Source organism: Paralichthys olivaceus, chromosome 13 (genome assembly GCF_024713975.1).
Source record: "Paralichthys olivaceus isolate ysfri-2021 chromosome 13, ASM2471397v2, whole genome shotgun sequence".
In the NCBI taxonomy this organism is placed as follows: domain Eukaryota; kingdom Metazoa; phylum Chordata; class Actinopteri; order Pleuronectiformes; family Paralichthyidae; genus Paralichthys; species Paralichthys olivaceus.
The window spans coordinates 17,794,881-17,820,043 of NC_091105.1; the positions used below are offsets into that span (position 1 = coordinate 17,794,881).

Here is a 25,163-nt window from a genome sequence, read left to right on the forward strand (position 1 = left end):
GGGTATAGAGCAACATGAATGTGGACATAGATGGTGCTGATGGATCCATTCTCTGTGTCTTCTTGCTGAGTTTTGTCTCCTCTGTTATTTTAAGTCACTGTCACATTGGGCTCATTCTTGGGGAATTGTGACTCGTTAAAAGTTTTCAGTTTTAGTTCACATAAATAAAATAGACCTAAATCATGTTTATAATATATAAAGACATAAAAAGCCTCCATGGGTTGAAGGAGTAAGAGAAGACAAAGTCACAGTGATGAACATCTGCAGGAACCATGAGACATCACCTAACAATGATTCAATTAAATTCAGTTTTATTTGTATAGCACCAAATCACAACACACGTCATCTTAAGGCACTAGAAAGGTTGAGACTTTTCAACAGTGCGAAAACTCACAGTTCTCACAATAATGATTATCAGGCCGAACTGAGTGTCAGTGCTTATTCTGCTTGCAGCTTTGAGAATAATTATTGTTCTAATGGCAGAAATATGCTTCTGCTAATTTACCAGCAGTTGATAGCGGCCTCGTTATTTTCTTTTATGCATTGCATTGTGGGGCAGTCGAGTAGATTAAAAGCACCCTCAAAAGAACAAGTGGATTTACTATGCAGAGATCTTAATTCTTTTATTTCACTTTTCCTGTCTGAATGCACACAGAGCCTGCTTGGAATTCATTGTTTATATGAAACTGGGACACAGCCTGAGAGTACGTGAGGAAAACCTCTGCTTTTCACAGTAACATAACACTTTCACAGAGGTGGATGCATGTTCTGCTTCTTATATCAGCATGTGTTATACAATGGCTCTTTTCTTCTCCTGCCAGCCTGATGTCCGCCCATATCTGCAGGGTTTATTCCTGAAGGAATGAGAAACAGAGAGAGGCTTGATAAACACTAGAGGGCACCCTAAACCTTCATCAAAGGTCAAAAGAGTCTGTGGGCTCATTTCTATGAGACCCTAATAATCTTTTGCTGTTGCTGAAGAAGAATTGAACCATTATTGTATCCTTTCAGTTAATGAAATGCAGCTGAAGACAGGATACAGCAAGTTGAAATCTTGATCCACATGATACACAAATACAGAGAATCTCCTGGGGCGATGTGCATGTCTGAAAACGTCCAATGGGAGCTGGAAGTTGCCCATTAAAACCACAGGCTGATCTGTTGGATCTGTAGGAGTTGGGGGTTCTGGGCCTTGCCAAAGCACAACCCAGAGCTGAGGGAGGGGCTGCTATCTCCACCCAGATACTCCCTGAATTACCAGCTTCTCAATCCTTCTCCAAACATCCACAAATATCAATTCACAGATACCTCCACCAAGGCTTGAACACCCTGTCTCTCCATGTTACAGAAAGTGAAATGCAATCATTTATCCAGATCCACCCCAAAGTTGAATGGGGTCATGCCGCACCCTTTGCAAATGTCATGAAGATTGGTTTCATACTTTTTGCGTAATCCTGCTAAATAACAGAGAGATGAACATAAATGAAAACATAAGCTCATTGGTGGATTTAATGGGGAAGCATGAGACATGTCTAGACATTATCAGGGTATGAAGGTGAGGTTCAAGATCAAATTCATTTAAGTGGGGATTTAATATTAGCATTCATAAAAAGACGACATTTGACAGACAGGAAATCCCAAAGTTTGAAAAGCCTGAAAAACACATAGAAACAAAGCAAAGAAAACCCTTTTCCATTACAAATCCTTTACATAGAGGATCCCCTTGTGCCCACTCAAGCCTTATCTGCCACTTTTTAAGTGTTATTAACAGAAAATCTGCTCTGAAGGACTCTGCAACTCTGAACCACTAGGCTGTATAACTGGTGCTCAGTTGGCTGCCTTGCCTCAGGGTAGCCTGTTGGTTAACAGGCTGCAGGGACATATTCTGGTTTCCTCCTGATCTTCCATGCAGTCTGTATCAATTGAACCAGTTTGGATTGTAGCGGTACAGAGCGGTGCAGGAACAACAGCTGGACCTTCTGATAAAAGAAAGAAGGCTTCGTATCAGTTTTTTAAATGTTCCCAAACATTTGCACTTGAAATATGTAACTGATATAAAATATTTTGGCTTTATACATAAATATATATGTTCACCTATTGTGGGTGAAGGATCAGTTACTATAAATCGTACATAGATAGATATTTGATAAAATAGATAGATGGATAGATAGATAGATGTACTTTATTTTATTAATCCCAAACTGAAAAGATTCCTGTGTTACAAGCAGCAGATACATAACACACTCAGCAAGATTTAAGAAAGACAACATATATACTAAGTATAAGATACATGTAGGAAATATAAATACTAAAAATAAACTATAAAATACTGCACATAACATATGTACCCCCTCTCTCTCTTTATATATATATAGAAATTGATATGTGTTTTTATTCTTCTCGTTTCTTTTATTTGAGTGTTTGAGTGTAAACAAATGTCTTGCATAGCATGAACATATTTGCTTTCCAATATGAATACATATAAATTAATAAGTAGTTATATTGTCCATGCAGTTGTGGACAATATAACTACATATTCTAGCAATTCCTGTCGATTATTCGATTACTGGAGCCTGTGCTGCAGGAAGGTTTTTGTCCACGAAGGACTCCTCTCGAGTTTCACTGCACGATCACCTCCTTCCTCTTGAACGCGCAGATACTTTTATTTTGAAATCAGCTTTTCCCAGACGCACGCGTTGAGCGGCGCGTTCCCGGGGGAGGAGGAGGAGGAGGAGGAGAAGGAGAAGGAGGAAGGCTGGGTTCACCGCAGTCTGCTGATCAATGTGCGCTGTGCAGCAGACGACCTGACCGAGTATTGATCTGTGCTCCTCTTACCTGTGATACTTTGTTAACCCCCGACAAACAAAAAGCTGCGTCTCTTCGTCAGCTGCCGGCGGATTTTCAAACTTAAAGCCGTGAGTGTCCCGCGGCTGCAGCTTCAGGACCAGCGGCTGTCCAGCGGTGTGCAGAGATGTGGCAGCGATAGATGAGCGGGTCACAGAGGCTGCAGAGGAGAGGACCATGGTAAGACTGCGCTGCATGTTGACAGGCTGCAGAGGAGAGCGCACACACAGGCACCAAAAGTTTGGGCTGAGTTATAGATGCTGAGTATGCAGATACCAGCTGTGAAAACTCTCCAGCTCCAGTTTTCTCTCTGTCTTACTGTCGTCTGCTCATACACCAGAACCAGACAGTTATCACGAGTCAGCTCATTTGATGCTATCACTATTTGTAATAGTATAACCTGCAGCTTTGATTATCAAAAATATGTGAAGTCATAATTATGAGCTAATAAGTCGAAATGATGAGATAAAAAGTCATAATTATGAGATGAAAAGTTGAATTTATGAAATAAAAAGTCAAAGTATGAGACAAAATTGAAATATTGTGATAAAAAGTCGATAATTATGACTTTTCGGAAGTCATAGTCATATGTAAACCAGAGCAATACTGCATGTCAACCAAAAGAGCCAAAGGTGGCCCAAATTAGTTCTGTGCTACTTGGGCCATGTTCACCGTTGACCACATGGGCCACTTTAGGTTCACATCCAGATTACCTTGCCTACAGCACTTCATGTTTGCCAGAAAAGGCCCACGTTTGTTTTGGGATATTTGGGCATTTGCTATTTTACAACTGGGCACCTTAGGCTCGCATCACAAGAAGACCAGAAGTGCTGCCATGTTGCCTGAAGTGGTCCACATCTGTATGCTATCTAGGGTGGTTCCTAACTTGGGCAGGACCCCAAAGCCAAATATACACCAGAGTCAGTGTTGACAGCGACTAGAAGTATTGCTGAAGCTGGATTCGATGCAGATGTTCATAGCATTTTCGTCTAAGATGTCAATATTGGCATAATCACTTGACATTGAGAATGTTTAGGTCTTGGACAGTTGGCTAGACAATATAGACTCTGTGAAAGGGAAGGGAAGGAGTACTGGACAACTTACGGATATCTGACAAATCGCATGATTCACAAGTTGGAAAAAAAGACAGATGATAATGAAAATACACTTTTGTTGCAAACGTACAGTCTATGATGCATTCTTTCTATGGAGCTCTCATAATGGAATGAAACACATTCACCCCATCGCTGCACTACTCTAAATGATATGTTGTAGTGCAATGATACAATATGAATAAATCACTGTAGCCTAACATTCAGCTGCTTGTGAACAGGTAAGCTTTGAAAAAAGCTCAGTTGGCAAGTCAAAACACTGCTCTCCTATCTGCTGCTGGGTGATCGTCCGTCTTTCATGCAGTCCCCACAGTCTCACATTTCTAATTGGTTCCATATGCAGAGTAGACCGGCTCCTGGTTTGATCTGTCACATGGAAACCAAGAGGGAAACTCTCAGGCCACTCTTCTGCTCTCTCCTCTCCTACCTTTCCCTTTCAGTTTGTTACCTTTGTTACAAACAAACAGTGCAGTCTTGCTCAGATCTCAGGTCAAACGGCTGCTGTTCTTCTGCTTTGGTGCCCACATTGGAATTCACTGCTGGACACGCACAACCCTCCGAAGCCAGTAGTCAGTCTTTGTATGTTAAGCACCAGGGACTGCTGCCCTGCTGCCGCTCATTGTGTTCTCAGCTGTGCTCTCTTGATCCTTTGTTCCACGTCTGTGTCTGTGTGTGTGGGAGCAAAAGAGAAATAGAGGGCAGACGTGCTATAACTGACCGAGTTTATATCAGCTGAGCTTCTCCACACACGCTCCCTCATATTTTGAAAACGAGAGCAGTGTGGTTTAGGGCTCCAGGGTGAGTCAACCGAGCTTCCACTTTTCTCTTTCTTTGTGTCTCTTGTGTCTTTCCCTCTCTCTTAAACACTAAAACACAATAAACTTGTCAGACTAGGTGACAGTAGGACCCAGACATCCACTATTTAACTTTAACTACCTTTTTTAATAGGTCTGCCCAAGAGTGTTGGTGGCACTATACATCAGTAATAGTAAATCAACTGTTACTTAACTTTACTTTTCACAATTTGGGATTTATTATTGTTGTAATTTATAAATATGTCAATGTCCCAGTGTTTCACCCACCGACACTCTTAATGATTTATTATGTGGTAATAATTTATTATGAGTATTCAAACGCTGATTTACATGCTAATTTCCATTGCAACGGTGAAAGAATCTAGGTCAGACTTAAGAAATAACCTTAATGTTGCTCAGTTCCATTTAGTGTCATTTGAAATAACTTTGAAAATACTTTTTTCTGATTTAACTCAAACTCCCACAAAAAAGTCTTGCTCTTATACTAGCTCATGGTTAATGATGGTAAATTTATCTATATGACCCTGAGTCATCAAACACATTAAAACATTACCAGGAAGAAACATAGAGGGAGGGTTTTGATATAAATTTATTTTTGAAAAGATATATGTAGAATATAAATAAATGAACATGCTATTTGTCACTGTGTCTTCAATACAGAACTGCCAACATGTTTCACCTCTTTCTAAAGTTAAAAGTTGAAGCCTCTTCCACAGAAAAAAGAATAAGTCCAGCTCAAACAGGAGTCTTGTGAGGAAATGCTGCTAAGGGACTGCTGTTAGGTGAGGGTCAAGGGTCACATAACTGATGGGCAGCTGAGCTCGCACTAGAGCAAGCAAGCTTCTCCACCGACTCAGAACACCGTCTTACTGTATGATATCATTAAATTTTTACTTTCAAGGCTACAGAAGAGACGCCTGCAGCCTTCAGCTGTCTGTCAGAAAACACTGAGGCTTTTGTGTAGTTGTGAAAACCAACTGGACAGAGAATAATAAGAGAATCATATTTGCAAATGTGACTTCAGGAGCACTTTGCGTCCCACTCAACCAATTAAAGCTCTGAGAGGGACCCCGCTCATCCCCATCTGCTGCTCGTCTCTGTGAGGAGATGTGTCCCTTTCAAGTGTAAAAGAGAAAGACAGGCAGGGGTAGGGAGAAGATAGAGAGGGACGTTTTAACAGAATAAACACACTGACACATATAGCTGAAGTAAGTGTCAGAACACAGCAGTAGGTAGTCTGCATTGTATTAATAGTGGACGTGTTAGAACAGCACAGTCTTAAAAGCCATTTGCTAAATGATGCCTGATGGGTTTACACCCACTGTGTTCCAACATCCCATTTCATAACATTCAGACAAGGACGGACTAGTAAAAACACACTGCTCAGAAACAAAATCACTATTTCTCTCTCTTGTCTCAGGCACAGAGAACCCATAATAGCTGTGTGTGTGCACACAGATCCCAGCAGCTTGTTTGTAAAATGAAACAACCAGGTTCGTCACCACACCATAAAAATGACATCTGTAAGGGTTGTATCTGCAGCTGGTCGTGTGTGTGAGAAATAAGTGCAAAGTCAAAGGAGGACAGGGGAACAGGAAGCAGAGCCAGGGAAGGGGAGTGAGAAGACGAGATTGAGTCAAACAAAAGGGAGCGATTGTAAAAGGGGGGACAACGGAGTGAGACAGGCAGAGGTCGGGTCTCTTGATAAGCAGTGTTAATTTAGTAGATTCAAATAATATTATGTTAAATGAAACAGTACAGTAAAGGACAGTGAAGTGCTTACTCTTGGCTGCCAATCCTCTGTCTGTCTATCCATCCACCCGTCTCTTTATCCATATGTCAGTCCATCTTCAAAACAGAGTTTCCCTTAGAAAGCCTCTCAGTGGATGTGGTAAGAGGTGACCATGTCTGTGGTGTCACCATCCCATCAGATTTTATACCTGTACACAAGAAACTGACCACATTTACTATAACTGCCCCTTTTTTTTCCTTCCCTGACTCCATCTGGCCAATTTATTAAAGTCTGAGAGTTTCAAGGATCCAAAACAGACGTGTTGGACATTGCGCTACATTTAAGTTGCTGCACAGAGACAGTCCGTCAAAACTCATGTTAAATTATTGTTTCGTATGTAGGAGAATATGAAATTTGAAATACGCTGCTGTTTCCTTATACCCCACCCCCAAATAAATCTTGGTGAATCCCGGTGTGTTCACACATCGAATTCCCCAGGATTTGGATGGACTTTATATTTGGAGGCAAGGCAAGGACAATCTGCAGACACTTTGGATCTTCTCACTCGGACATTTGAGGTAACTCATGCACCTCCTCTGGAGAAAATATGGAGGAACTGTGAAGTTTATTTTATGTCTGAAAGCAGCTTAAGTTTTGTGGTAATCCGTCCAGTAGTTTTTGCATAATCTTGCTTACAAACCAATCAACCAACAAACAGAGGTGACCTCCTTGGCATAGGTAACAAAATAAAATAAAAAACCTCTGAAGCATACTTTTGCGGTAGATATGGCAAATGTCCTCTCTTTCTTGGTTGGCTCATGTCTTTTGTTGTGTCTCAATTCAGGGGCTGCATCTTGCAAAGGACATGGTCTACCCAGTCTAACTCCTTCGTGGGCATGAGTAGACTGCAAAGGCTGAACTGTAATTAGACATTGTGGTCAACAGAGAATTTCAGTGATTGTGCTCACCAGCTCCTCCCACCCATATTTCTGTTGCCCAGCAACAGAGCTGCAGTTGGACATGCCAAAAAAGTTTTAATGCCCTTTGATTTTTTTTAGCACTTGTACCATAGTTGTTAGTTGTTAGTTGAAGCGTGATACTCAAGCATTGGACTTCTTGTAGCTTACTAGTGTCAAAACCTCTCTGAAGTGCAATGAATCCTGGATAGGTTGGCCCGAGAAGGATCCACCCGCTGGAGCCTTTGTTTCTCGGGGATGGAAGGACGCATTTGTCGAATGCATTTGAAGGAAGCCTTTGAAATGGGACAGCCTAGTCGCACGGTTGTGACGCAGTCTGTCTTCAAATGCAGCCTCTGAAGGATGGAACCACAGCTTCTGTCTGTTGGCGATTCTAAACCCAACAAAGTGGTGCAGTGGTGAGTGGTGACCTGCACTGCCACTGACCCTCTAAATGTAGAGGATGGTTCTGGCTACTGTAGCAGTCTCCTTCAGCACAACACACAACACAGAGCATAGGAAGTTATGTTAGGACCAATATTTTCAACCAGCAGAAAATAAAGAGCGCAGTTTCATTTTGATTTAAGGAAATGTAAAAGTTTTGATTCTGATTCTGAGTCAACCTTGGTAGCCTCCCTCTCCTTTGAAGAAATGTTCCCTGTCATGCAGGGCCTTCCTCTCAGGAATGTGTATCGGAAAACAGATCTGACCATGTGTGCACGCCCACTGCAGACATATGGAGCATGGAAAGTAATTACTTTCAGAGCGGTGATCTGATGTCTGGGCGTCATTCCACGCACAGAGAATGCGCTGCGTCCTTTATTCCTCTGCCAAAGGGATATAAAATATCTTGTCTGTTCATTCACAGCAAAGCTTATTAACAAAGCTTTTGCACTTCAAAGTGAGATTTGTTCAACACTGAGCAGGAAGGAATATTTGTCTTCAGATTTGAAGTAACTAAGAAATATTCCCCCTAAGACAAAATGGAAAAGAACTTGCCCTGAATTATTCAACACATAAATCCATGTGACAGAGTTGTTTGGGTGTGTTTGTGTTTTTGAAAAGTCAAAAGTTCAGCAGGGCAGGCCTGTCTCAATAGAACAGAACAGAATGTTTGTGATCGCACACTGTCGCACAACAGAATTTGTTGACACACACACACACACCTGCCGGAGCCAAAGGGGTGTACATAAGTTACAGCTCGTCCAAAACGCAGCAGCCAGACTCCTCATCAAATCTGCTAAAAGAGAGCAGGTTACTCTGAGTTTAGCTTCTCTTCCATGGCTTCCAGTAAATTTTAGAATTGATTTTAAGGTTTTATTGACTTTAAGGCCTGTTCTGGACTTGCATCTTAGTACTTTTTGGACTATATGTGCCTGGTCGTAACCTGAGGTCCTCAGTGAAGGCCCTGCTCACCATCCCACAGACCAGGCTGAGGACCCGAGGAGACCGGGCCTCTTCTGTCAGGGCTCCCACTCCATGGATCAATCTCCATGAGGAGTCTGTCTGATAAACTCCTTATCATCTTTTAAATCTCTACTAAAGACCTCTGTTTATAGGTCTGCTCTCTCCTAGTTCAGATCTTACTTTATAATTTAATAGTTTATTTTATCTTTTTTTTAATCTTTATCTTGTTTATACATTCTTTCTAATTGTTGCTTTTTAACTGTTCTTAACTGTCCTAGTTTTTGTCTTCACTTTTTCATTTAAAAAAATGAATACCTATAAAAAGCTACTGTTGTTCACTGCAACATAATTTAAAAATTGTCGTTATAAACAGATACTTGTTTCACATTTCACATTACAGATTTTAGGGTATCGGGTTAGGGGAGTTCGGGTCAGTGATAGCTCTGGGGTAAAAGTTGTTTTGGACCCTCAAAGTGTGGCTCTTTAAGACCCTGTGGTGTGCAGAGAGGAGATGATGACAGGGCTGAGACAGATCCTGCTGGCTCTGCCCAGGCAGTGAGATCTTCCAGAGGGCAGGAGGAGTCCAGTTAGATTCTTGGCTGTGTTTGTAGCTCTTTGTAAAGCTCTCCCATCTGCTGCTGCTGAACAGTTGGCATACCACACTGTGAGCAGTATGTCAGAGCATTCTCTGTAGTGCAGTGGTAGAAGGACGCATCTGCAAGTTGATGGGTACATGCTCTGAGCTGTCAATCAAAATAAATCACTTAGAGAAAAACATAACGAGGAGAGGGCCCCTACTCCAGCTTCACTGAGAGATGTTGTAGGGTTGAAACCTTTTTTTCAGAATAAATGTTGGCCAGACAAGGAGTCACCTTTGTTCAATCCATAAGACGCCAATGTTATTGTTTTTATAATAAAATATGCACACACACACACACACACACACACACACACACACACAAACACATGCACACACCATGCTTCCTCTCAATCTTACAGCCTGAGGTTAAGTCCTCACTAATAATCTACATCCAGGCAAGTGTTTTAGCTCTGTGTCAGAACTAACCTCTGTCCAAACTAACACACCTGAAAAAACATATCACATGACCACTCACTCACACTGGTCCTGTGCCTGCCAGTGTAAACAGAAAACAGATGTTGGTTGCTTCGTTGTTGAAAATACTTTGCATGAGGAACAGCAATGATGACGAATAAGAGGAGGGCTTTCTTTTCTTGGACCAGCGATGAGGTGGAACTGTTACTGACAGTATACTGTATGTGTTTGCAGCATGCTAGCATCCGTCACTGATAAGACCGAATGAGGAGGAGAACATGGGCGTCTTTGTTTCCAAGTGTCTCTGTGTCTGTCCGTCCAGACTCAAACACAATCTAAAGCATTTTTAAATGAAAAGTGATGAAAGATTTTGGTGTTGAAATGTTAAAGATCACAGTTGCCTCAAAAACAGGTTCTCGGCCACTTGAATGTGATATCTCAAGAACGCCTTCAGGGAATTTCTTCAAATTTGGATCAGTTGTCACAAGATGAAGTGATTAGCCTTTATTGGTCAAAGGTAAAAGTCACAGTAACATTATCTGCATCTGGAAAAAAAATAATGTTGAAAGATGGAGACAGAAACTGCACTGGTTAGCAGATGCATACAACTGCTGTGTGGTCTTTGTGTACATTTCGATCTTTAGCTGAAACAAGCCTCAGTATCCAAACCAAAGTGAATAAACATATGTTCTTGTAGTTTTGGACTCTGGTGAGTCTCGCTTCAGTAGTACTTTTTTTACATTTGGACAAGATTACTTTCCCTTGACTATTAAAAGCGTTAAGTGCATGTTGCAGAGCCAGTTCAATGACAGCTTCAACTGAACCATAGAGTCTACTTCACTCCACAACTTCTGTCTGCTTACAAAGATCCACATCAGCCTTAACAAATCTGCTCCATCCACTGGAGTTAGACCTTCTGCCGAGCAGCCCTGCTATCAGACCCTTGTTGCTTGGCAACCACTGCGTCCTACGGAGGGCCGCCTCTCTGTGGAGCTCTGAGTAAAGTCAACATTGAACTAAAAGGGGCTTGTTCTGTAAAAGTAGGCAAAACTTTATTTTTGCTGTCTATGACAAGTCAATGTTGGATGGTGCTCATGTTTTAGTTCACTTCCTCCACTGTTTCCAAACCAAGTGAACAGCTCATTTTGTTCATTCACACGTCAACTTTATTCAGCCGTTCCATTCTGACCTCCATGTTATGTGTTCATTATTAACGCCTCATTTATTAAGCTGCTTATAGACATTTAACTTTAAATAAATCTCCTCCAAAGAAGAGACCCCTGATTATAAGACAGTCTTTAATACAAGGTGGTGCCTTGTATTGTCAAAAACATTTGGTATGTATATTTATTCAACTTGGGATATGTGTGTTTATTTGTAAAATAGTTTCATATTTGCTCAGATTGGTTGGTATTAGTTTGTGGTTTGGACCATACATTACCATATTACACTGTTTTAACTGTGATTCTAGTTTAGTCTTCAGTGTCTGCTTGTGTTTCAACTTGGTGCTGAGCCTCTTTTAGAATCATTTATCAGTTGCCTTACTTTTTATTTAATGGAGGCCAATAGGAAGAAGGACTGTAAGTGTTGTGAAGCACTGGCATTTAACACATCATGCAGGGAACAGGGCACGACATTCTGTTCCAAAACCTCATTTTCCAGTTCAGACTGGTCCAGACTGGAAAATGTTTTTATAAACAGAAATTAAGTAACTTCTGGGGTATTTATATGAATCTCTCTTGATGACTTGATGATCATTTTGTGCTGAGGAGCAGACAGTTAGCTGGGGTGATTAGAGGACTTTGTGACTAGAACTGGCTGCTTATGTATTTTAACAAGAAATATTGTTCCCAGCTATCTCTTAATGCTGCTGTGACCTGCACAAACATACATGCACATTATTCTGCATGTAATCTGACCTGTTGCCATACAATCTGCTGTCACACACCGACCACGTTATTTGATGGAAGACAGGTTACACACTGTGGTTAACAGCTGGCACCACACACACAATGTTGCTGTCTGACGTATGCAGTGTGTTCAGACTAAAAAATGAACCAAGGTTCTCAGCATTTATCAATTGAACAGAATATGAACATGATTAAACTTGCGTCTCTCTCAGGATAAACTGATCCCAATTCCAGCCCTGTGTTAATTATAGCACGGCCTGTTTGTTAGCATGAAAGCTAATAATAAAAGTTGGAGGAAAGGTGATGGAACTTGATCTCAGCTGCCAGCAGATGTTCATGGTTTTTCTCATGAAAGCTAACCACATGCTGGAGGAGTGCATGAAGGAAGTCTGGTTGTGCTAATGAGTTTTCTCTCGGGAGAATATTATAATGTTTTCTATGAGAAAAATAGTTCCTGATGATGTCGTTCAGGTTCAAGTTTGCAGACTGTAATTTTTTTAGAAAGCTTAAAACCTGGGGGCTTTGAGTTTGAAAGACATGGGTTTGTACTTGCATGGCCGCATGAGAGACAATATTGAGTTGTAGCATGGAGCTTTTTGAACATATAATACAATTTATTATATATTGAGCTTTGCTGCTTTGAGTTTGGTCATTCATTTTACCAGCCATACCAGCAGTAAGACTCGAGGGACTAAATCTCAGCCACTATTGTATGGACTGGGATGCCAATCTCCTCCAGCCCCACCCGCAGATGAAACCTTTAACTTGTCCTGTGAAAAAGTCGACATCTAGATGTAAAGGCTCAAACATTTAGCATGCTAACCACCAGCATTGCTTTGTCTACACCATCACAATCAGAAGTTATTAGGACCTGAGTAGGACTAAAGTTCACTAGAGTTAATGAGACATAAGACAGAGACGAGCACACACACACACACACACAAACACACACACACACGCTCCTGCACTTGGAGAAAAGTTCTTGACGGTGATCATGACACAAGGTGTTTTTTAGCAATATCCCATTCATCCGAGAACATAAATATGAATTCAGCAGGTTTTTATAAAGATCAGTTTTGCATTTGAGTGATTAGAAAAGAGCAGAGGAGCAGAATCTCGTTGACCAACGCTGAGTAATGCGCCTCGTTGCACACGGGTGTGTAATCGTTCATTTATTAATGAATGATTTAAACTCATATCGTCCAGCCCTATAGCAGACTTTTTAATTTGCATACTCCTGTCAAGTTAGAGCAATACTAAATTGAGTACCTCTATGAAATTGTGTAGGGACTTTGCTGTTTATGGTCATGATGAAACACCAGCAGTGGACCATACACAACTTAAAGAATGGTATGAAGTTTTAATGACGTCTGGGAGCACAATAGGAAAATGGTTGGCTCAAAGGCTGAGTTAGCTCAGGTGAGGTGGTTTGTAATGAACAGCCCTGAAAAAGGGAATTAATAGATTGGCTTTGTGGATGTGTCTGCTGGGAATTAGGTCCACACTCCGGTGTGGAGAGCTCACTTGATTTAAGATCTCAAACTTAAGAGTATATTTTGCTGTGAGTTACAAAATACTTTAGAACTTAGAGCCCTTGTCTTCCCTCTTCATTAGAAATATTTCATTTTCCTCAGGAAGGCCGCAACTGATGTATTCTATATCTCAAATTTCAAGTCTGTAATTGGATTCAATGAATGCGCCCGGAAGAGAAAATAACAGCAGGACAGCGGGACACTCCCATTTCACTGACAGGAAGAACAGTGTTTAGTTTCTTCTGTGGTAATCATTAGGTATATTCTTATTCATAGGACAGTCGTGAAATACATGAATCAATGTGCACGACGCATGGAAACTCCATACACAGTGCATTCCGTCCACTTATGACTTATGGTCTCAGCATTAATAATGCATCGTTCCTCTGTGTTGCAAAACCTAAATTTAAAATGCAGAAATTTTAACCTCACCTCCTCTTCCTTTTGCCTCTCTCTCTTCATTGTCCTTATAGCAGCATTGAATGGCACCAGGCTGTGATCTTTCTGGAGAGCACATTTACTTTTCATCTTTCCTGTGTTGTCATCATCCTCACACAATAAACTGAGCTGCAGCTGCACGCAGCCTACGTCACGCTGCGTCAGTTTGCTCATGCTGCATTGCTTTTTGCATCTCCATTGCATCTTTTCTCCTGTGCTTGTCTTTGTTTGTGAATGGGAGACAGAGAAAGAGGACTGGTTTTATTAACGTCCAATCCCAAAGGACAAGGCCACTGTTGAAAGCTGAAATACACACACACACACACACACACACACAAAATGTCATATGTCAGTGTCACAATGACATTTTAGAGTTTTTAATATTTAAAAGCATTTTTTTCTTTCATTTTTTCTCAAATTTGTCTCTTTTTCTATTGCACTTGTGCACAGGAAGTGTCCGTGCCAGATTTGGTGCCATCTTGGACACATAATACTCCCATCGTTCATGCACACTTCTTGCTGAATATATGTAGCCTCCCATAAAAGTGGTAAACCAGTTTGTATCTGTGTTTTAACTGTGTAACACCATCTACAGTACAGATGGTTAGCTAAAGCACTCCCTAACTGATGGCCAGTTTCCAGTTGTTGATGTGAAGAACTCCATCTGCTCTGTTTGGCCTTCTCTGGTTGTTCTTTGCTATAAGACAGTTGTAGTAGTTTTGGACAGAGTACATTCACATGTCTCATGCTGCTTTACATTTCCTGCACCATTGTTTTTCTTGCCTCTTGATGAATGGTCTCACAGATGAGAAGGTGTAATCAGAGTTTTCTGCTAAGAGACATCCTCAGCCCCTCTGGCGGGCTGCAGCACCTGTTGCATGTTTCCGCCTGGTGCTGCATACCTCCCCTGCAGCCCTCAGCTGGCAGAGTAGAAATTGAGGGATATTAAAAAGAAAAGGAAGAGAAAGGAAAGTAGGAGAAGAGGCAGAAAGCTGTCAAATAGTCAGACACCAGCCTGTCAGGGCAGGCTAGAGGTTGTCAAGGGAAGACGTGTATACGTATGTATGTGTTGAGGGTGGGCGGGGGGGCTGCTGGCCTTTGGCTGTTGTGGAGAGCCAGACAAAGAGGGAGGGAGGAACACAGACACAAACAACCTGTCAGAAAAGAAAAAGAACTTGGGGCGATAACAAGTAGAAAATATATTTAGCCTGCCAGTAATAGTGTCATTTTTATTTGTGAAAGCAAATGAAAAATGAATAACTTCAATTGTGTAACCCCATGTAGTTAAAGATGTTGTGGTTCTTATCTCAGCAAAAGCTGTCTGTGTGTGTGTCTGTGTTTGTGCGTGTGTGTGTGTGTGTGTGTGTGTGTGTGTGTGTGCATTCACCCATAAATCCACACTCATCCACTGTGAGATCACTATATGTAGTGATCTCACAGTGGTTTCTGTCAAAGTCTTCACTCTGCAACTTAGTCAAAACACACAGACATTACAGTACATCCAACCATATCATGTAACATACATGTACATATGTTCTGTATGTGTCTCCAGCTATGTCTCTGTTGACCTTTTGGTGGCCTGGTTGTGTGTGTTTTCTGCAGAGAGGCATTTAAGAGAATCAACAACACACGCTCATGACACTTTCACACTCTACAGCTTTACATGCCTGGAAGCTAATTAGCGATGCTCAGCCAAAACAAGCCTGAACACAGAGGAGGGTGTACATAGGATGAAGGAAGAGATAGCACACGGCAACAAAAACAAGACTGAAGCGTTTTACTCATTAATATTTAGTGACATGCTTTTGTGTTAATAGCAGTGGTTCTAGATAGTCACAGAAGTTATAAACAAGGCCAAGGGTTATCAGGATTATCGTAAATACTGTTTCTGACTGTAAGCAGAGCACACATAAATATCATAAATAACCCCTCATTATATTTGTCTGCTTTAAGGTTGGAGCGGTCTCACCATGGTGTAAAAATTGATGGCATGAAAATACAATCATCAATGCTGACTCAGACAGAGTTTACTGATGAGGAGGGAATCCAAAGAGTCCTAGTGTCAGAACTTTCTTACAGGGTAAATCACCATGGCAACTTATTCTAACTACTAACCCGCTCTGGAGCAGGCTTAGTTAATGATAACAAATCAAAACCCGGCCCAACTACTGACCAATCAGAACAAAGGGAAATCAGAGACTTTTTACAGGATCATGACAGAAACAAGAGTTTACAATGAAGTGGCAAGTAATAGTGAGCAGTAGATATCTACAACAGTCAGTCTGAGGACCAAGTTGAACATGTCTTCCTCGATGTCCTCTGATAATCTACAGCGGTGGTTCGGCAACTGGGTCAAACCCTGAGTCACAATCGAAGTAGGTAACGCTGAAAACTTTATTTCCGCCATTCCATTGAGTTCACTTACTCTGCATTTGTAAACATATCTGTAGTGCTGACACCGTCTATCGGTCCTGCCATGTTTTACTACACAAATCAAATCCATGTTGCTGTTGAGTGCGACAGATGTAACAGAGCACAAAAATAAGATAACATTTAAACAAACTATCCAGAATATGACTCATGGTTTACTGTAAAACTGAAATCCATTTCATATGTCGCTGCAGATACATTTTCTGTGGATTGACTCATAGTTGAAGCTTTAATTCATTTTATAAGGTAAACACTACGTCATTTGACTGGAATGAGGTGGTTATATATGAGCTATAAGAAGTCTCTCAACAATGACATTTATACAGTGTGATCCACAGAAGTCTCACATTAAATGCAGCCATCAGTGGCATTAAAATGCTTTCTGACCCATTTTCATTCCATAGTGGACTGAAAAGTGCTCAATGTGGCTGTAGTCCTGTAGATCCAATAGCAGGAGCCCATACTCTGCACTGCAACATAAATATGCATCCCAGCAATGGTTAAATATGTGTCTGGCTGATACATTTGCACTCTATAATATGTCAACCTCTCTCAGGACCTCCGCTGCCAGTGCAGGGAGCCTGATTCAGGAATTCCAGTCCAGTGGAAGAATAATGGGATCCTTTCACAGGTGGAGGGATCTGGGAATGTTGTTAACGGCTCTGAGATGGGGAAGACATCTCAAGGGTCTGAAACATTCCTTCATTCTGCCTCACCTAAATGAAGGGAAGGAGGGGAAGTTGGAGGAAAAGCACAGAGGCTTCAGCTATCTAGGTCATTCTATAGAGAAAACTGCAGCCTTTCACCTATGGCTTTACTTCTAAAGTAGGTGAGAATAAAAAAAAGACGGGGCATGGTTCAGGTTTCAGTGTTTGGCATGATTCCAGTTTTGGGAATGAAAGGAAGACTCATTTCTGGGATATGCTTCCTCTATTACTGTTTATCTTTCCACTGCAAGGCCACCGTGTCTGCAGAGGAATTACCAGCCGTCACTACTACAGTTTTAATTGTATTTTATGTTTAAATGGTTTCTATCACAAAGAGTAAGAGTTGAACACTTGATATGAAGAGTAGGTATTTTTAAGTCTTTATTTTGGATATCTGCAATTCACTGTTTAAATGCATCTAATAGAAATACGGTATGGTTTGCCTTGACTCCACACTGAATACACACTGAATCACGGGAAAGGACTTTGAGTTCCTACAGCAAAATTACTTTTATAATAGAGTACAATATGAGCCATATTGGAGCGGTGACAGGGTGTTTAGTGAGATATGGCTTTTCCCCTTGCTGTGCATTGCATGCAGAAGACTGCACTGAATTATGGGCATGCCACAATCATATTGGTCTCAGTTGGGTAAATCTAATTCTGCTGTGAGCTAGTGGAAACACACTGCCGGCTGTCACCAGCTTTATATTCTGCCACTTGTGAATTCAGATTTGTGCAGCATGAACAGGATGTTTTAGTTCTGCTCTCTGTCTCTCCTTGTAGCCAAATTCCTGGTTTTCGCTCTCATTTCCATTTTGGGGAATAAACACTCAAAGGTCACACATTACTGTTGTGATATCAGAGAACAGAGCGGAATAATGTGGCAAAGCGCTGTTTGTTTTTTCGGCTCCCTTTTTTGCAGAGTGTAAATCATGAACATTTGTTTTCCACATGCTCGGAGCCAAGAGATCTCAGTGCAGCCTGTGGTTAGCCCCTGTAGGAATCCTCTCTGTTTAGAGCAAATGCTATCTTTGAAATAAACGGTTCTACTTTATTATTGCCTTTCTCCCTCTAACGTGTAATTTTGCCTCTCTTTTCTTTTTGTCTATTTTTTCTCTGCAGGCCTGGCGAGTGTGGTCAAAGCTCTGCTGTGGTCAAAAATGGCTGCTCCTCCTGTGCCCCCTCTTCCTCCTCCTCCTCACAATCTCAGTAATGACGATCACTCTGCCTCTCCCCACACCACCAGTTGACATTGACCGCCGGTCGTCCCGCGCCCTGAGTTCTGCTGGGGAGTTCAGATCCAGGCCCAGGGTAGTGGAGCCCCCTCCTGCCACTGCCTTTCAGCAGCCATCCACTCACATCCATAATGAGGCCTGGAGAAGCAGCAGAGGAAAAGAGACATCTAAACTGTCAGTGCCCCTTCTACAACAGGGCAATGACAAAAACAGAGAGCACAAGGAGAGTCACACAGACAGAAATAAACACAAAAACAAAGAGATGGCAGGCGCCATGCAGCACCCAGCCGGTCACCATCATCTCCCACAGTTTATAGTCAACAGCACAGGGCCAAAACATAGAATTAAGCCCAGAAACCACAATGCTGTGGTAAAGCACACTGCTCAGACAAACATTCATCTTGAAAGGGGCAAATCCACCACAGCACATAACCCTGCTCAGGCAGATATGAGTGAGAGACGGACTGCAGGCAGACAGGCGGGCAGATGGGGGGATAGACACACAGACAGGAATACAGGCACGCAAATACATGGCAGCCATACAAGTGCAAAGTTAGCGGAACATCACCACGCCTTGGGTAAACACAGACAAGCAACAAAGCATGCAGGGAAATCTGATGAAATCAATAAGGAGCAGCAGGCTGTGAAAAAGCCCTCCAGGGATCTCAAAAAACACCACAATCTGCCTGAGGACCCCCCTGATGCGAGGAAGAATCAAAGGTCACTGGACCATAGAAAAGCTTCTTCCAAAGCTGAGGCAGCCGTGAAGACAGACGACAGCAGCTGGTGTCAGAGATTTACAGAGCGGGACTTCCCAGACAGGGACCACAGGAGGGTCAGGGTTGGTCCACAGCCTCTTCCCTGGCTCAGCCACGACGACATCCAGAAGATGGAGCTCCTTGCCGGGGGGGAAGTGGTCAGTAAGGCCAGGGTGCCTGCGCATGGACAGGTTCTCCAAGTGGCTCTGGAACCGCTTGCACACCAGAAGGTATAGACAGTTTTATGTCAATACTGTTCAGAGGCTGGTTTGAAATTTCATATAATTTAAATGAGTGTAGCATTATGTAGTGCTAAGTGTAGTCTGAGAGTTCTTTAGAGCAACAGGGAAATGATTACACAGACAGACATGCAGGAGATGTCTTACACGCTGAGAAGTAGCAGTAGCAGAAGTTGAATAGAGGCAAAAGCAGAACATTAAGTACACTGTAAAAGGTTATATATTTTTTAGAATATTTGGAACAGCAATGTTACGACAAAACGTTAGAATTTTCTGTTTTGTCAAATTACATAAAATCTTAATAAAATGATATTAAAAAAGTGTTAATTAACATGCCAGTCATAAAAAACTAGCCTGTAAATGATACTGACCGTAATTGTATTTAATAATTGATGTTTTTTTCTATAGATGGAATAAATAATATATAGGGCTGAACAATTTAAGGAAAGCTTTAGGATTGATATTAGGGTCGTGCTTTAAATGTGAAATGTCCCCTATAGATTAATTTTATTCATCATGCCAAAGAATCATTTTGGTTTATTTCAACATTGCATAGAATGTTGAATCATAACATCGATGACAAAGGTGGTGAATGAGTACTTCAATTAACGTCTACCGGTGGATTAGATTTACATTTGGACTGAAAACAAGCTATAACGGCTGTGTATGTGTGAACGGCTCATATGCTGACTCACTGTTAGTGGACGATACCCTCCACATATAAAGTGTCTCGGAGGGATGCAAAATATAGAATTAAGCCAGTTAATCTGATGTTTATGTAACATGTGCAATACAATTTAGTGTTTTAATACTGCAGAGTTAATGAACCATATTCAATTTATATAACTCAATTTCTCCATCACAGGAGCCATTACAGATGAGAGACTCTCCTCAGCATAGACACGGGCAGAGACATCCTGAAAGCCACAGTGAGCGCTGCCAGCAGGGGCGCTGCTCCCTAATCAAACGCACCGATGACTGGTTTGAGGTTTTTGCCTTCCACCTGGACAGAGTGCTGGGACTCAACAGAAGTCTCCCTGCAGTGCTGAGGACTTTCCACAGTGACATTCTACCATATCGCTACATCAGGGGCACCCCCAGGCCGGTACTGTGGTGGGACCCAGATATTCAGCACCTCACTGACAGAGACAATGACCAGAACTCAGTACCACTCAGCTGGGTTCAGTACCAGAAACTGCTGCTGCTGCACTGTGGGAGGGACACTGACCTGAGGTCTGCGCCCTGTGTGGGAGTCCACCACTCAGAGTGGGGAAGACTGGCTCTTTTTGACTTTTTATTACAGGTAAGAAAAGCATCTTTCTCATGCGGTGCCTTGTTCCAGGAGAGAGAGAACACTACAATTGAATTATTGGAGGTGGAAATAAACCTTTTATGTAATAGTATATTAATGTGAGGATTGGTAGGAAGTAAAATTCCTACATGAAATAGAAAAGACTGTATAGGCTATTGTTAAAGTCATTTAGAGTAAAATGTGTGTCAGACGTTTCAAACAATTCACAGTAGGGGAGCTAATTGGCTGGCTGCGTTACTTAAATAATAATTTCAAACAGACAGTCAGTGTTTTAATTAACATTACTGTGCTAAGACTGAATGAAATATAAGAAATATTTCAATTTAGAAGAGAGAGAGAGAATTGTGAGTGATTGAATTTAGATATTCCCGAAACAGAGTTGGTCTCAGTGTAGTTCTTGTTAACTAGAAGTTATCGAAAGCTCAAAGGGATACAACTTATTGCCTTAATTCCAGCCCATTGTTTCTGTACAGGGCAAACTAACTGCAGCGCTCTTGAAGGAGTATAATGAAGGAGTCTGACTTCCCTCCTTCCTGAGTTTAATTAGATATTAGATCATTAATTTTTGACGGATTAAAGAGTACGGTGCGTCCAGCAGGCAGAAACTCTCAGGCTTATTTCTACACAATGCCATTAATGAGCAACACCTACAAACTATAAGTCTGTGTGTGTGTGTGTGTGTGTGTGTGTGTTTCAGTGTCGGTGTCGGTGTGTCAGTTCAATTAAATCAGTGCAATTCTCGGTCTGGATATTAGTGTGTAAGCCTTTGTCTGTGTTTGTGTGTGTGTGTATGTGTGTGCATCTTTGGATTTACATTTTGAGTTGAGCGTGTTTATAGAGTGTCAGCTGATAATGATCCCTCTGGAGCTGTTGTTGCTATGCTAAATGAACATGAAGCGTGTTAAGCAGAGACTTTCCGTGGATGGATGGATCAATGAGGGTGTGGTTGCCATGGTGATTAGGTGAGAGAGAGCGTGAAATGTATAAAAAGAAAGTCTTTCACAGCTTTAGCACATCAAGAATAGAAAATACTTCAAGGAAAATTCCAAAGCATGCCCCCTCCTCTGCAGGTGTGTCAAAGGTTCAAATACTTTTACTTTGACCCATGATGCTTTACTGACCTGTGAAAAATAACAAATCATGATCACATTCATTTGCAGGGGAACATGTCAGGCTTCAGATTCAGAATATGTGCCATAAATCTGCTGTTTTAAAGTAATTAACAATTAAGAAAAACCATAATGAATCGAACAAAATATAAATTCATCCCTTTTGGTTTTCTGATTTTTTATGATCAACACATGAAGAGCGATTCAGAAAGCAACATGTATGCTGCAGACAAGAATACCAATTATTACATTACATTTTCAAAGTGCACCACAACTTCTTAATTTCTCCTCACAGCTACTGTATTTCACACCTTTACCCCTTTGAAAGATCAACAATAATTTTTTTATATTTGTCCTTAGCCTTGTTTTATAATATTCCTATATACCTTTAGCATAATAAGCACTGAGGAAATGCTGCTGTTTTATATATATAAAATATGTTTGCACACATGGTATATTTTTTACATTATTTAAGAATTCAATTTGTTATCTAAAGCTCTGATGCTGTTCATTGGTTATTAACTTATCTGTATTATGTGCTTATGGCAGACACATAACTATGAGGTATGTTAGTGGATTTAAGATTGACATGTCGCACATGATAAAGCCAAACTCACTTTGTGATTGGAATAGTTATCTATATTATTTTTTATTAGTTTCTTTCCAGAGTTCCATACTTCTTAGATTTCTATGTTCTATCCTTCAAAGAATAGACCACAAAGGCCACAGTGACCAGATACTAGCTCATATGATTCTGTCACCATCAGCAAGTGTTTTCTGCTGTGACTGCTAAAACATCTTATTTGTGTTAAATTGCCATTGTCACCATTTATTAGGAAACTGAGCGGGCTGCATGTTTCTGTGTCTCTCCATAGCAACACTCGTGCATTTACTCTCATACGTGAGCCCTTGCTGTGAATGTATTTCAGGCTCAGTTCCTCCAGCAGGACTATTATTGAACATTTCACTGTTGTTTTCACATTTTACAGTCTCATTGTTGCGGTTGCTCCGACACACTCCACTTATACTGCAGCCTGATTTTCACACCCTCTCGTAGTCATTTTGTTCTGCTTTTTATCTGTTCGCACACTGAGATGGAATGTGTATCCAACACATCTACGGTGTGTGTGTGGGGCAGAACATGAATAACCCATGAGGCAGCTCTCTGCCCCTCACCGGCAGAAGTCAATCCCTGTAACAGGGCCAAGCTCTAATAGCCTCCTATTGATCTGCTGAGAGCTGATGAGTGTGCCTCTAAACACTTGTTCCTACCTGCTCCTCTACCACCTCCCTGGGCTCTGATAGAAGAGAACCACACACCAAAGGCGCAAGAAGAGCAGTGGGAAGGACACACACCCACTGCTTCACACAAATACACAGTAGCAGTGGAGGACACCCCGGGGACGATAGAAGGGCCGAGGATAAGGTGACCATTTGAGTGCAGGTTTTAAACATGCAAGGCTCCAGTCAGCTACCAGCAGGTCTGATGCAGATGCAAAACTCTTAGACAAAAGTGAGATCAATGGAATAAGAGATGAGTCCAAATAAATTACAATTTGAGCCAGATTCTTGGCGTCACGATACATTCAGAATCGATTCTCATTCCAAAACCATTTCCCAATTTAATAAATAGAAAAGAAGGCAGTCGTTTCAGGTTCTTAGTCTATGCTGAAACACAAAATGGAGAATAACTGGCTGTTTTCTTTTTATATAGTGCCAAATCAAGTTATCTCACTGGAGAACTGGAGAGAGAGAGAGAGAGGGAGTGTGTGTGTGTGTGTGTGTTTGGCTTGCTGCATCTTGGTTAGCACAGAGGAATAACACTGTTCATACAAAATAGGGATGGCACAGGGATGAGGTCACACACAAAATCCTTCTTGGCCCAACATGTTGACTCTGTGTATTTCAAGTACATATTAAAGTTCAGTGTAATGGGTCACTTTAAATGTAATGTTTTCTATCATGTTTAGTGTGAATACATCAAGACGGTGGATGGATGGGTCAATAAATGCATTTGTATAGTGCTGATATTTTGCAGTACTGGAATTACTTGATTGAATTTGTCATTATAATAGCAACCATGGCGATAAGAAAACATGTAAGAAATAGCAATGAGCACTTAGCACCAGAGTAAAATAAGGTTTGAATGGAAGAACCATGGTAGTTGACCTCCAGAACATCAGCTCCACATCTTGTGTTTCCCTCAGGCCTGCTGGTGTTCAGTGGCAGTGTAAGTCAATATTGGCTCAGTCTCCACAAAACTGCTGGACCAAACTCAAAATTAGTGTTTTCCAGTATGGGAGTGAAATGTGGCAGCAGAGTGAGAAGTTTCCTAAAAGCAACACAGAAGTGAGAGGAAATAATGGAGGTGGAGTTTTACTGCACAACAAAACACAGACACACCTCTGTCTCTATCACACACACACACACACACACACTACAGCTGCTCTTTTTCAGTTAGGTTTCTAACACCCTAAAAGGAAAAACATACAAAACAAAAATATATCTCCAGATGAAAAAGCAGTGCCATACGTGTAGAAGACACTGACGAAATTGTCATGAGAGCTTTTGGTGATCGGTGTTGATGTGCTGTAAACAAAAAAACATGTGATTTCTACTGTGGAATTGCTCCCCCGCCTCAGCTGAATGCTCCAGAGACTTTTATGTTGTTGTGAAGGTGTCTGAGCAAAAAATCTGCTGCTGCCTTGTTCATGTGTGAAAGACAAACTGCGGAGAAAGTCTGGACCCAATTCTTCGGACATCCTCCGGAGTCTGAAAATGGCCATGCAAACCCAAAGATGAGTGCACAGATAGATACAGACGAAACTGTAAATGTAGTATATATACGCACAGAGAGCGCGCACACAGGCCCTCAATAACAGCCTGCAGTTGACCTGAGGGGAGATCTCATCAAGGTTGCGTCTGTTTGCTACCCAGTGTGTAAATCTCGGGCTTTGACAACACAGAGTAAATCACATGGCTCTCACTCTGACAAGGTCCCGTCATCTTAATCATTTCATCAGCTGCAGAACGGAAGACCTCAAACCTGTAACTCAAACGATTGTACCCGCCCTGCAACTCAATGTCACAGAAATAATTCCTTCAAATTTCAACTTTGGTCTTATTTTCACATTTTGATGATCAGTCTTCAGAAACAAATAGTGGAATGCAGCAACATTGATTCAAAGAAGTCACACATGGCAAGAAACACGTGCATTAAAACGGTTTGACACAACAATAGGTGGGAAATTGTTGTTTTGCCATCAGTTACAGGTTCAGTATGTTTCTAGTCGTTCAAGTTCAACACAAACAAGATCCAAGTCATGTCAAAGTACATTATGTCATCTTGTTATCAGCCCAGGGTAACACTAGTGTTTATGTATATAGAACCTTTCGAAACTAAAATATTTCACAATGAAGGAAAAAAAGAAAACATGAAATCAAAGACAAAAAATAAATAACGATGAAATTATATCTGATATAATATGAATAATAATAACTAATAATAATTAACGATGTGTAATAAAATCAATTTTAAGATTACAACAATCAGTTCAAAGCCATATTGTA

At 41.3% G+C, this 25,163-nt stretch overlaps 1 protein-coding gene across 1 annotated transcript in view; it reads left to right on the plus strand.

Moving 5' to 3' along the window:
- The first annotated feature begins 2,749 nt into the window (after positions 1-2,749).
- gask1a (golgi associated kinase 1A) overlaps positions 2,750-25,163 on the plus strand; it is a 29,283-nt gene continuing 6,869 nt past the window's right edge. Inside the window, exons 1-3 of the mRNA XM_069537626.1 lie at positions 2,750-3,024; positions 18,063-19,163; positions 20,038-20,475. Coding sequence (XP_069393727.1) covers positions 3,022-3,024; positions 18,063-19,163; positions 20,038-20,475 — 1,542 coding nt within the window. The 5' untranslated portion in view covers positions 2,750-3,021. The remainder of the gene's footprint in view (positions 3,025-18,062; positions 19,164-20,037; positions 20,476-25,163) is intronic.